Here is an 11,811-nt window from a genome sequence, read left to right on the forward strand (position 1 = left end):
TTACAGATTTAATTTCGTGATATTAACCAATTATGTGACTTACTTTAGTTTGATATTTACTATAACGAGAATCGGTACCACGGTACCACTTTTTTTATTTAAAAAAAGTGGTTTTACGAGCCCACATTTTTGTGTCTGTTAATAAAAAACGTATTTATTACCATACGCAATCACAACCCAAAATCCGCATTATTTGCAATGTTGTTCCAAGACGTCGACGTGGCAAAGAAAAACGCGGCCCAATTCTTTAACAAAAATCCAGAAAGCATTAACCAAGACATCCGCATAATCCAACAATGGTTACAAACGCAACCACACCTTCCAGAATTGATGGGTAAGTACTACCAGTACGACACGCACCCAAATTAAAAATACCCCATAGAAGAGCCCAAAATCGCCAACTTCCTCCTACTCAACAAATACAGCATCGAAAAGACCAAACAAAAAATCGACATGTACTATACCGTACGGAGCGTACTGGTTGACATTTTTGAAAATTCGAACCCACGATCGTCAGTCATGCGGCACTTCATGGACCTCACGTAAATCCACATTTCTTATCGAAAAAAATCTTAACAAAAATTTCAGCTATTGTTGTCTACACCCAAAAACCATCGACGGTCTGTACAGAGTATATTTTATCAAAATAAAAAAACCCAGTACTTTCCTGCCGCGCGAATTTGGCTTACAGTGTAACAATATCGGAGAAGTACGCTTCTACGAGGACTGCATGGTCGGCGATATAATTATTTTCGACATGAGCACGCTTACGCTTCACGATCTGACTAAAGTCACCCCGGTACTAGTGTCCAAGTTTGTCAAAATACACCAGGTGTACTCAATGAGGACCCATCAAGCGTACTTCATCAACAGTCCACCCTACGTGGGGAAATTGTTGCAAATTTTGAAGATGATAGTCAAGCCAAAAATTTTCGCAAGGGTGAGTACCGACGTACGACTAGAGTGAGTACGCTACGTTACGTTTTAGCTTCGAGTCTGCCAAGACGACGCCGTTTTGAGGGAGATTTTCGCGCAAGACGAGCTCCCGAGGGACTATGGGGGTGATGGTCCATCACTCGACGAACTAAATGGTAAAAAATTTTGACCGGAAAACAGATGATAAGTTGGGTTTGTAGAGTTAATGGGAGCGAAGCTGGAGGAGTATGGGCACAGATTCGATGTTTTGGATGGGTTGAAAGTGGACGAGAGTAAAAGACCTGGGGAGTTGGTCGATGATGCGGTTTTGGGGTACCATGGCAACTTCAAGATGCTGAATGTTGATTGAAGTGATATTTTTACTGAATGTTGGTATCTGTTCTGAATAAATACTTGTGATTTAAAATTAGTAACGTTTATCTATTCAAGAGTACTATTGTTCCTTCAAGTATGTCAGTTGTCCTTAATACAACAGATTTTTTATCAAATTAATCAAAATGTCGTAATATAGTGTATATTAGTACCGAATAGTACTCGATCCAAAAAATCTGTTCTAGATTTGATTAAACTAGATACAGGTGGTACTGAATGTTTTTTGCTACAAGACATAATTTCTAGTGGTACTACTCTGCCTACACAATTTGTGTTAACTTAATTGCATAAGATAATTTGGTAAAACCTGTTTTAATAATCATAAGGTGAGCAATATTTCGAAGGAAAAAATTGTTGACACAAATGCTAATTTTTTTTCGTTGATTATATTATATAGATTCAAGGTTGACTCTTCACTTAAAAAAATAATTGTGTAATCAGTTTGGTTCCATATTTCATAATTTTTTCATAATCTGACGCAAATTAAATCCGGTATCTACTAGTAGTACCACTAGGATTTCTCCCTTCAGAAAATTAAAAAATACGTTATAAAAACCATCGGAGTCAATTAAACGAAATTTATCACCATATCGGGGCCACTAATTTACGCAATCCAGTTTTTTGATTAATTATAAAATTTATTTACTTAGCTTGAATAGGAAGTGATATTAATTAATTATATTAATTATTTTTGTTGTTTTGTACTAAAATGGGTTTGGCAAACTTGACAAACCAATAAAACTAATGACATGTTTTCATTTTGTTTTAATTGCTAAAATCGACTAATTGATTAATTAATTTTTAAAACAGCCTGCATAGACAGTTTTAAAAAATAAGAGTAAGTGAAACGGGCTAAACGAGCACTCTCACACAACTCCTTTATTATATACTGGGGTCGTACTCCTCTAACGACAGTATCACAACAACGTTGAAAAAAGTTTTGTGGTACTCTTTCGGTACCAGAATGACTACTATTTCGCTTAAGTGCAGGAACTAGTAAATTAATTCTATTATTAGTTAGATCTAGGTTTTTACAGTGTGACGTAGAACACGCCACGAAAAGTATAAAAGTATCATGCTAGAGCTTAAAACACGAAATTGAAGACAATACGTGACTCATTAAACTAAATACGTTTATCAAAACACAACCGAGGTCACCAGTTACCATGTTGTTCGAAAACATAGATGCTGTGAGAGAAAAAGCAGCCACTCTTTTTGAAAAAACCCCATCTTCCATTAATCAAGACACCCAAATCATAAAACAATGGCTAGAAACACAACCGCACTTTCCGGAACTGATGGGTGAGTACTACTATATCAAAATCGTGACTTCACGCTATTTTACAGACGATATCAAAATCGCCAACTTCCTGCTCCTCAACAAATACAGCATAGAAAAAACCAAGCAAAAAATCGACCTGTATTACACCATTCGGAGTTTACTTCCTGATATCTTCGACAATGTCAACCCCAAGTCGAGCCAAATGCGCCACTTCATGGATGTCACGTAAATTGTCTCTAGTTTTTTGGAAAAAAATCGATTTCGTGTTTTAGCTACTGCTGCGTGCACCCGAAAACCCTGGACGGTCTCTACAGAATATATTTCTTCAAAGTCAAAAACGTGAACAATCTGATGCCCAAAGAGTTTGGTTTACAGTGTGGCAATATCGCCGAAGTACGACTTTACGAAGACTGCATGGTGGGCGACGTGATCATTTTTGACATGAGCACGTTGTCTTTAAACGACCTGACGAAAGTCAATCCGGTACTATTGTCAAAAATTTTAAAAATTTATGAAGTGTTTTCAATGAGGGTGAAACGCATATACATCATCAATAGTCCGTCTTACGTAGGCAAACTTTTACAAATCGTGAAAATGGTAGTCAAGCCAAAAATTTTCTCAAGGGTGAGGACCCTATTCAATCTCGCGACCCGAATTATAGATTTGTTGTAGATTCAAGTTCACGACGACGACAACATTTTGAAGGAGATTTTCACCCAAGACGAGCTACCAAAGGACTATGGAGGCGACGGTCCCTCTTTGGACTACTTGAACGGTAAACAAGTCAACGACAACCGCACATTCAACATCTATGTTTTCCAGAAATGATCACCACCAAATTTGACGAGTACCAAAACAGATTTGACCTTCTAGATGCAATGAAGGTCGACGAAAGTAGCAGACCTGACAAGACGACGAACGACGAAATTTTGGGTTTCCATGGCAACTTCAAACAACTGAACGTCGATTGAGGAAGAACTGGTTCCTACAGTGGAAAATTCCACCACTTGATCTATAATCAATGGCGATAATCAACTTCTGTAAACAACACACACTTGAGACTTAAATAAATGAATAAAATTTATCAACCCAAGGTCACAGTCGTACCATCAAGTAATCATAACTGTCCAGAGTACGCCTCGAAAACATTTTTTTAATCAGACGAACCAGAACTGCACTATCATCAAAAAAATAACTCATGCGTTAACGGTCACCGGAAAGTACTGCAACACGTAGTCGTAGTACCGCGTCCTGCTCCCGAAACAACACTTCGGGATGTCCTAATCCCAGTGCGAATTAGTGACAATGAACTAGTGATAACGCAAGGTTATAAAGTGGTGGGGCGAAGAAAGCACCGTTATTTCACGTCAGACGGGCAAGTGCTAAAAATGGAACCGAGTGACGACCAAAGCCCCCGTGAAACGTCTAGAGGTAGGCAACCCAAAATACACGACTTATTTATAGCAATATTTCGCAGCTTTGGACATCGTGAAGAACTATTTCCGGTTCGATCGTAGGGTGTTCTTCAAAAAGCGCTTCCCGATTGCCACGTGGTTGCCCAAGTACACCTTTTCTACCTTATTCCAGGATTTCTTAGCCGGGTTCACTGTAGGTTTGACTGAAATTCCTCAAGGGATAGCTTTCGCGGTGATAGCAGGTGGGTTTGTCTTTCGGTACGACTTTGATAAGTGGTACCGTTTCTTCAGGTTTAACCCCCGAGTATGGTTTGTACTGTGGTTTCATGGGCGGCTTCGTCTACGCGATTTTCGGCAGCTGCAAAGACGTCAACATCGGTCCTACCTCCATCATGGCCCTAATGTTACAAGAACACGTCTCCAAAATGGGTCCCGATATGGCTGTGATAATCACTTTCCTTGCAGGGATCATCATATTTGTACTAGGGTCACTAAATCTAGGTAAGTACCTTTTTATCTTCATACCTGACTGATACGACTACAATCAGCACCTACTTACTCTAATCCCAAAACAACAGTGAAATGATGTCTAAAAGTAATTAAATCGAGAGATATTGACGTTCCTATTGTTTCGAAAGTAATTATATGTTTGGTACTACTTCGAGATTACCAATTTCAGGCTTCGTGGTCGAATTTTTTTCCTACCCGATCATCGCGGGCTTCACTTGTGCGGCGTCCCTCCAAATAGCGTCCACACAAGTCAAAAGCCTCCTCGGTATTGGGGGAAAAGCGGATGCGTTTTTAGAAGCATGGGAAGGCGTATTTAACAATCTCGACAAAGTACGACTATGGGACAGCATTCTAGGTCTCCTGTCGATTATGTTCCTGATAGCTTTAAAGGTTCGTGTTTTCGGGTGTAGATTTAAATGATCTTCACACTCCTTGTAGGAAATTCGACGATTCGGGACCTTACAATATCGCGCCGACTGGTCACGCGATCGCAACATTGCGGGCGTTTTCATCTTCATGTTATCGCTAGCACGAAACGCTCTAGTGGTGATCATTGGTACCCTCATATCGTACAACCTTCGGGATGACAACCCCTTCAAAATAACCGGTAAGGCTAAAACTTCCCTCTATTGTGACTAAAGTTTGGCTTCCAGGTGACGTTAAAGGCGGATTTCCGCCTTTCGCAGCACCACCATTTAGTATTAATTATAATGGTACTACCTACAATTTCGGCGATATAGCGACTGACTACGGGCCTGCCATGGCCTTCATACCTCTGGTGGCAATCCTTGAAGCTATATCAATCGGGAAAGCGTTTTGTAAGTTGCTACAGTCTAAATTAACCCCGCTTGACTAGATTTTCCAGCGAAAGGAAAACCCCTGGACGCCAGTCAAGAAATGTTAGCTTTGGGTCTGTGCAACATTTTGAGTTCGTTCGTGCGCTCGATGCCCATCACTGGTTCCTTCACCAGAACGGCGGTCAATAATGCCTCAGGGGTCAAAACACCACTAGCTGGTATCTTCACCTCCTTCATGGTACTTCTAGCCATCGCTTTTTTAACCCCGTCGTTCTACTACGTACCAAAAGCGACTTTAGCGTCTGTGGTGATTTGTGCCATGTTTTATTTATTCGACTACGACGCTTTCGTCGTCATCTGGAGATCCAAAAGTACGTCCACTTTCACACTTTCCAATCTCACTCTAGTTTTTAGAACTCGACATGGTACCATTCCTCGTGACTTTCCTCTGTTGCATCTTCATCAGTCTGGAGTACGGGATTCTAATAGGCATCGGTGTGAATTTGTTGTTCGTTTTGTACGGAAGTGCCCGTCCTAAGTTTGACATTGTGAAGGAAAAGTCAAACCATGGTGGTGCCATTTTCGTGATCACCCCCAAAGATACTTTGTATTTTCCGGCTGCTGAGTACCTGAGGGACACAGTGTTGGGGTACGACGGTGACCATATTGTTGTGGTGAACGGGAAGTACGTGCGCAACATGGATGTGACTGTCGCTAAGGTGAGACTCGATTGGTTACAAAGGGTACTACTTTGAGAATTGCAGAGTATGGCGGTTTTTGCCCAAGAACTCAGTGAGAGGAGACAAACCGTGGCGTTTGTTGATTTCAAACCGTCAGTGATAGAAGTATGCGTAAACGTGAACGCAAACCTGAGGGCGTACTTTAGAGATGACTTGGAACAAATCGTCGGAGGTACGGAGGATTGATGACGGTACTGCTTCTAATATATACGTTTTAGGTCAATTGCACATACAGTAGAGAGCACATATTTGACAATGTTTTCAATAAATGTAATCTCAATAAGAACCGTGTTTGTATCAGTACCACATTATTCATTTTATCCATTTACCTTGGTACTTAAAAAATTAAAGATAAAGGACACCGGGTAATATTTTACATGTTTATCTACAACGTACAACTGTTAAATACCGCTGAAATATTTCAACAATGCAAAAAGCGTCCAATTAAAATATTTCCACGACTACTACATCGTCAGAGTACTTTGTTATCGCGCGCTACCACTTGAACTTGAAAAGTGATGCCGCCTTAATTAAAGTGATATGTATTAACGTCGATAAGTACCGAAAATGCAAATTTTGCGTACACCAATAAACAAAAGGCAAAAATCGGTACTTTCAAAGAAATGTACAACAGGTAAGAAAAGTTTACAAAAGTACCACTGACGAAAAAAAGGTTTCGCATCCAACGCTCTAGAACTTTGTCCTTGCCAAGGTACTTTGGAGTGAAAAAACTGATAGTAAACAATTGCCTACATAATGATACGATCTAACAAACGGTTGCGATAAAGTGGTAAGTCAGTTGTGCAATTTGCGATGAGTTTAACACACGCGAAATTAAAAATGCGCCGACTTCTGGACAACATGAATTACAAAGAAATACTCAAAAAACGGGTACCAATCATCGAGTGGCTGCCGCGTTACACGGTACTAAGCTTCTTCCGAGATTTGTTGGCAGGGTTTACAGTAAGTTTGACAGCAATCCCTCAATCCATAGCTCTGGCAGGGGTAGCAGGTGAGTACCGACGGATTCCACCACGGTACTACCACTATAATTTTAGGTTTACCACCCCAATATGGCTTATACTCGTGCGTGGTGGCAGGCGCGGCCTACGCGGTCTTCGGTACTTGCAAAGACCTCAACGTAGGTCCCACGAGCATCCTGGCCCTAATGACCGAACCCTACTCAAAAAAATTTGGACCTGCGGTTGCCCCTCTTTTGAGTTTCTTAGGCGGATTGATCATTTTCGGACTAGGGGTGTTCAATCTAGGTCAGTACTTTCTCACTTCTCTTTACGAAAGTCGCAAAAAACGAATAAATCAATGCACTCAAGATATTATCAATCTTATCATGACATTCACCTTTACCTTGACAAGATTCGCATCAATAAGATATACTTCCGTTTTCGACTTTGTCACAGGTTTCGTTATCGAATTCTTCTCCTTCCCGATCGTATCGGGCTTCACTTGTGCCGCCGCCCTCGAAATCGGGTCAATCCAAGTCAACAACTTCTTCGGGATTTCGAGCAAAGGCGACGACTTTCTGGAAGCCTGGAAAGCTTTTATTAAAGACGCTGGTAAAATAAAGCTCTGGGATACAGTGTTGGGCGCCACTTCTCTTCTAGCGTTGATTTTGCTTCGGGTAAGTACTACCAATCACGACCGGCCAAAATTGACCGTTCTTTAGGAGCTGAAACGATTTGGAAGCCTGCGCTACCGCTCCGACTGGTCCAGAACTCGCAATATCGTCGGAATCACCCTATTCTTGTTATCTTTAGCCAGAAACGCCATCGTTATTATCGCCGGAGTGGTACTAGCGTACTGTTTGCGCGACCAGCAACCGTTCCGAGTGATAGGTACGACTTCCACCGTTTAGAACTAGTAGCCAAGTTAGTTTGTAGGTGAGGTACAGAGTGGCTTTCCGAGTTTCAAGCCTCCCGACTTCAACACTGTCTACAACGGTACTTACTATAGTTTCAATGATATGGCAACCGGGATTGGAACTTCGTTGCTCTTTATACCACTAATCGCGATTCTTGAGGCGGTGTCCATAGCGAAAACTTTTGGTACGAGTGGTACTGGGAGTGCTTTTTCGTTAATTGTTTTGTTCTAGTGCACGGAAAATCTCTAGACGCGACTCAAGAAATCCTAGCCCTTGGAATCACCAACGTTCTAAGTTCTTTCGTCAGCTCGATGCCTGTGACGAGCGGTTTTACCAAATCCGCCATTAACAACGTCTCTGGTGTTAAAACTCCCTTCGGAGGGGTGATTGTTACAGTTATGGCCATCTTAGCTATAGCTTTTCTCACCCCTACGTTTTTCTACGTACCAAAGGCGACATTGGCAGCTGTTATCATTTGTGCAATGATATATTTGTTCGAGTACGAGTCGTTCGCTATCATATGGAAAAACAAAAGTACGATATAGACTTGACAAGAACATCTCAAATTGAAGGTTTGTTCCAGAGCTCGACATGATTCCCTTCCTGGTCACTTTAATCTGTTGTTTAACGATTAGCTTAGACTACGGGATCTTAATAGGAATCGGAGTTAATCTTCTCTTTATTTTGTACCCAAGTGCCCGACCTAAAGTCAATATAGTACGGACACAAATCGTCAAAGAAAGGGAGATCTGTGTTGTCAAACCCATGGAAAATTTGTTCTTTCCAGCGGCGGAACACTTCAGAGATAGAATTTTGGAATGTAAAGGACACGATATTGTGGTGGTGGTTGATGGGGAGTATCTTCGAACCATTGATGTGACTGTGGCTCGAGTAAGTACTCTTGTGTCTCACGGTACTACTTAAGTTGATCAGAGCTTGGTTACTCTAGCGCATGAAATGTCTGAACGAGGCGACGCGATAACATTCTGGAATTTTAAACCGTCAGTAGCGGCCGTGTGTTTGGGTTTGGATGCCACTCTAGACGGCTGCTTCAAAACCGCAGTACTAGAAGATATTATTCAAGGTACTTGTTTTAACCGTTCGACTCACTTTAACTCAACTTTGCTTAATATAGATTCACGACTGAAGGTGATCTGACCATCCTCTTGATCTCTAGTCACGTCTGAAGCTCAACCGGTCGACGTACTTATAATTATGCAAATTAGTCCAGGTACCTAGTTGACAAATCTTGTTTGTTTGTAAACACGTCTCAGTGTGAAAGAATAAAACTGTTGGAATGTTCGATGACTAATTATTACGTGGTCACGGTTATTAAAAATGGCGACTAAACTGTTCATTTCACGAAAACCCAACTTCACAGTACCGGTTTCCACGACCTTTCGCGTGACGCAGTTGTTCAGTAGGTAATCCGCCACCATAAAGCTCAGTAATATTAATTAGTTTTATAATATTATAAACATCCTTGCACGTGGAAGTGCAATGAACGGGAAAAACTTGCCACGATAAGAAAAATGTATTTAAGCAAAATAAAGTGTCAGTGATAACAGTGATATTGTGAATCTATAACCAGGATGACAGGTTGGCTTACTTCCGCGTACTTCTCCAATAACCACCCTCTAGTTCTAGAGTCCGTGAAAAAACACCTCAAATTCGACTGCCAAAAGTTCGTCAAGAAGAGAGTACCGATAACGAGTTGGTTCCCTCAGTACACACTTTCTCTCCTTTTCCAAGACCTACTAGCTGGGATCACCGTAGGCATGACGGAAATCCCCCAAGGAATCGCTTACGCAATCGTCGCCGGTAAACAACCCACGAAATCCCCTCTCGTACTAAAACCCCAAACCTAGGTTTACCCCCCGAGTTCGGCTTGTACTCCGGCCTCATCGATGGTTTCATCTATGCCATCTTCGGCGGCTGCAAAGACCTAAACATAGGCCCCACGTCAATCCTCTCCCTTATGTTGCAACCACACGTGACCCGAATGGGTCCCGACGCTTCCATTTTGATGACGTTCCTGTCAGGAATCATCATTTTCCTACTCGGAGTAATGCATCTCGGTAAGTACCGAAACGTCACTGCCAACACTGAAAATCCCGTTCCAGGTTTCGTCATCCAGTTCTTCTCGTACCCGATCATAGCCGGCTTCATGTGTGGTGGTTCGCTCCAAATAGCATCCGGGCAGCTAAAAAGCCTGTTTGGAATCCCAGGAAAAAGCGACAATTTCCTCGAAAGTTGGAAATCGGTGTTCGCCAACATAAATCAGATTAGAAAATGGGACACCGTGTTGGGGGTCACGTCAATCGCGGCTTTGATAGCCTTGCGAGTAAGTACGACTCGGTACGACTTTAACATTTTACGTGTGTACAATATTTCAGGAAATTCGTGTTTTCGGGAGCTTGCAAAACCGAGAGGACTGGTCCAAACGGCGCAACTTCTTCGGCAAAATCGTGTTTCTGGTGTCGCTGGCCCGCAACGCCCTCATTCTAGTCATCGGTACTGTCATTTCGTACTGTTTGTATGAAGAGGCACCGTTTAAAATCACTGGGAATGTGACGGGAGGGTTTCCAGCCTTCCAGGTACCCCCGTTCAGTACTACGTTCAACGGCACCAACTACGACTTCGAGGATTTGGCCAAAGGCTACGGAATCTCGTTTGTGTTTATCCCGTTGTTGTCGATTTTGGAAGCTGTGACGATCGCCAAAGCCTTCTGTATTAACACTCTCGCTAAAAAAAGTCGTACCTAACTGGCGTGTTGTAGATAAGGGGCGGCAGTTGGACGCCACTCAAGAGATGTTAGCTTTGGGGCTGTGCAACATCGTGGGTTCGTTCGTAGGGTCAATGCCCGTGACTGGATCTTTCACCAGAAGCGCTGTCAATAACGCCTCTGGAGTACGCACCACGCTTGCCGGGGTTTTCACGTCGCTACTTCTATTTCTAGCTATTGCGTTCCTCACTCCTACCTTCTACTACGTGCCGAAGGCCACTCTAGGGTCTATTATTATTTGTGCCATGTTCTACTTGTTCGACTTCGAGGCGTTCGTTTTGCTTTGGAGAACCAAAAGTACTACCTACTTTTGGAATAGAATAGTAGCAACTATATTGTTTTTTGTAGAGTTGGATTTGATTCCATTTTTGACAACGTTCATCTGTTGTCTGTTCCTGGGTGTGGACTACGGGATTCTGATTGGGGCAGCCGTTAATTTATTGTTTGTTTTGTATGCCAGTGCCCGTCCTAAGTTTAACATCGAGAAGGAAAAAATTTCCAGTGACCAGACTGAGGTTTATATAATTACCCCCAAAGACACTCTGTACTTTCCGGCAGCGGAGTACCTACGAGATACGGTGTTAGAGTTTGAAGGGGGGGATGTTACGGTTATAATCAACGGAAAGTATATACGGAACATGGATATCACAGTGGCTAAGGTACTACTTCCGATTCCCTGACTTTGTTTAAAATCGGTGTTCCAGAGCATGTCGGTACTCACTCACGAGCTAACACTGAAAAACCATAAAGTGTACTTTCTGGATTTCAAACAGTCGGTGGTTAATATATGCATTGGAGTTGATAAGAAATTAAAGGATCATTTTCTGAGCGAGGAATCTTACAAAAGTATTATTAAAGGTAATCCGTCTATGCATTACTCAAACAATGCTACTATAAACGATTTATTGTTTCAGATCAGTCTGACTTAATTGTAACTTCTGAAATATCCCAGTTATGATAACCCAAAAACAAAAAAAAAAATAAAGAAAAATATTTGTACTCAGACGTTCTTAATCTTACCTTTACAACCTTTATTTGGTACAGACAGACTAATCCCGTACCATAAACCGCACAATGTTAATTATTGTAATTATT

General features: G+C 41.8%; 5 protein-coding genes across 7 annotated transcripts; all 5 read left to right on the forward strand.

Annotated features, from left to right (window-relative positions):
- Window positions 1-44: 44 nt before the first annotated feature.
- On the forward strand, window positions 45-1,342 carry LOC135132701 (uncharacterized). Its single transcript, XM_064060877.1, has 5 exons — window positions 45-334; window positions 383-542; window positions 589-940; window positions 989-1,091; window positions 1,137-1,342. The coding sequence occupies exons 1-5, from the start codon at window positions 199-201 to the stop codon at window positions 1,283-1,285; spliced, it is 900 nt and encodes a 299-aa protein (XP_063916947.1). The 5' UTR covers window positions 45-198; the 3' UTR covers window positions 1,286-1,342.
- Window positions 1,343-2,321: 979 nt separating this feature from the next.
- On the forward strand, window positions 2,322-3,674 carry LOC135132425 (uncharacterized). The gene is made up of 5 exons (XM_064060515.1): window positions 2,322-2,610; window positions 2,656-2,815; window positions 2,863-3,214; window positions 3,263-3,365; window positions 3,413-3,674. The coding sequence occupies exons 1-5, from the start codon at window positions 2,475-2,477 to the stop codon at window positions 3,559-3,561; spliced, it is 900 nt and encodes a 299-aa protein (XP_063916585.1). The 5' UTR covers window positions 2,322-2,474; the 3' UTR covers window positions 3,562-3,674.
- A 65-nt stretch (window positions 3,675-3,739) lies between these two features.
- Window positions 3,740-6,338, forward strand: LOC135132424 (sodium-independent sulfate anion transporter-like). Of its 2 annotated transcripts, XM_064060513.1 has the most exons (10): window positions 3,740-4,021; window positions 4,068-4,247; window positions 4,297-4,506; window positions 4,685-4,905; window positions 4,954-5,122; window positions 5,169-5,333; window positions 5,381-5,683; window positions 5,727-6,031; window positions 6,077-6,224; window positions 6,271-6,338. In XM_064060513.1, exons 1-10 carry the CDS (start codon window positions 3,979-3,981, stop codon window positions 6,288-6,290), a joined length of 1,764 nt encoding a protein of 587 aa, XP_063916583.1. In that variant the 5' UTR covers window positions 3,740-3,978; the 3' UTR covers window positions 6,291-6,338. The 2 variants fall into 2 exon arrangements, with proteins under 2 accessions (XP_063916583.1, XP_063916584.1); XM_064060514.1 differs by lacking the exons at window positions 6,077-6,224; window positions 6,271-6,338 and having other exon boundaries at window positions 5,381-5,692; window positions 5,735-5,941.
- Window positions 6,339-6,514: 176 nt separating this feature from the next.
- Window positions 6,515-9,233, forward strand: LOC135132276 (sodium-independent sulfate anion transporter-like). Of its 2 annotated transcripts, XM_064060307.1 has the most exons (9): window positions 6,529-7,064; window positions 7,111-7,320; window positions 7,471-7,691; window positions 7,737-7,905; window positions 7,951-8,115; window positions 8,163-8,465; window positions 8,515-8,822; window positions 8,865-9,015; window positions 9,067-9,233. In XM_064060307.1, the coding sequence occupies exons 1-9, from the start codon at window positions 6,866-6,868 to the stop codon at window positions 9,087-9,089; spliced, it is 1,749 nt and encodes a 582-aa protein (XP_063916377.1). In that variant the 5' UTR covers window positions 6,529-6,865; the 3' UTR covers window positions 9,090-9,233. The 2 variants fall into 2 exon arrangements, with proteins under 2 accessions (XP_063916378.1, XP_063916377.1); XM_064060308.1 differs by lacking the exon at window positions 9,067-9,233 and having other exon boundaries at window positions 6,515-7,064; window positions 8,881-9,004.
- A 37-nt stretch (window positions 9,234-9,270) lies between these two features.
- LOC135132275 (sodium-independent sulfate anion transporter-like) lies at window positions 9,271-11,757 on the forward strand. Its single transcript, XM_064060306.1, has 9 exons — window positions 9,271-9,530; window positions 9,573-9,752; window positions 9,800-10,009; window positions 10,055-10,275; window positions 10,328-10,661; window positions 10,711-11,013; window positions 11,065-11,375; window positions 11,421-11,574; window positions 11,631-11,757. The coding sequence occupies exons 1-9, from the start codon at window positions 9,524-9,526 to the stop codon at window positions 11,672-11,674; spliced, it is 1,764 nt and encodes a 587-aa protein (XP_063916376.1). The 5' UTR covers window positions 9,271-9,523; the 3' UTR covers window positions 11,675-11,757.
- Window positions 11,758-11,811: the final 54 nt, after the last annotated feature.

The sequence above is a fragment of the Zophobas morio genome, unplaced genomic scaffold, assembly GCF_036711695.1.
Source record: "Zophobas morio isolate AGI-343-1 ecotype UQ-CSIRO unplaced genomic scaffold, CSIRO_AGI_Zmor_V1 ptg000021l, whole genome shotgun sequence".
NCBI lineage: Eukaryota > Metazoa > Arthropoda > Insecta > Coleoptera > Tenebrionidae > Zophobas > Zophobas morio.

Coding starts and splice junctions, on each gene's coding strand:
- LOC135132701 (XM_064060877.1), top strand. CDS start 199: ATGTTGTTCCAAGACGTCGACGTGGCAAAGAAAAACGCGGCCCAATTC. Junction 335..382: donor ACACCTTCCAGAATTGATGG/GTAAGTACTACC, acceptor AATACCCCATAG/AAGAGCCCAAAATCGCCAAC. Junction 1,092..1,136: donor ATCACTCGACGAACTAAATG/GTAAAAAATTTT, acceptor TTGGGTTTGTAG/AGTTAATGGGAGCGAAGCTG.
- LOC135132425 (XM_064060515.1), top strand. CDS start 2,475: ATGTTGTTCGAAAACATAGATGCTGTGAGAGAAAAAGCAGCCACTCTT. Junction 2,816..2,862: donor CGCCACTTCATGGATGTCAC/GTAAATTGTCTC, acceptor TTCGTGTTTTAG/CTACTGCTGCGTGCACCCGA. Junction 3,366..3,412: donor CTCTTTGGACTACTTGAACG/GTAAACAAGTCA, acceptor TATGTTTTCCAG/AAATGATCACCACCAAATTT.
- LOC135132424 (XM_064060513.1), top strand. CDS start 3,979: ATGGAACCGAGTGACGACCAAAGCCCCCGTGAAACGTCTAGAG. Junction 5,334..5,380: donor ATCAATCGGGAAAGCGTTTT/GTAAGTTGCTAC, acceptor TAGATTTTCCAG/CGAAAGGAAAACCCCTGGAC. Junction 6,032..6,076: donor TGGATGTGACTGTCGCTAAG/GTGAGACTCGAT, acceptor TGAGAATTGCAG/AGTATGGCGGTTTTTGCCCA.
- LOC135132276 (XM_064060307.1), top strand. CDS start 6,866: ATGAGTTTAACACACGCGAAATTAAAAATGCGCCGACTTCTGGACAAC. Junction 7,321..7,470: donor ACTAGGGGTGTTCAATCTAG/GTCAGTACTTTC, acceptor ACTTTGTCACAG/GTTTCGTTATCGAATTCTTC. Junction 8,823..8,864: donor TTGATGTGACTGTGGCTCGA/GTAAGTACTCTT, acceptor TAAGTTGATCAG/AGCTTGGTTACTCTAGCGCA.
- LOC135132275 (XM_064060306.1), top strand. Junction 11,014..11,064: donor TTTGCTTTGGAGAACCAAAA/GTACTACCTACT, acceptor TGTTTTTTGTAG/AGTTGGATTTGATTCCATTT. Junction 11,376..11,420: donor TGGATATCACAGTGGCTAAG/GTACTACTTCCG, acceptor TCGGTGTTCCAG/AGCATGTCGGTACTCACTCA.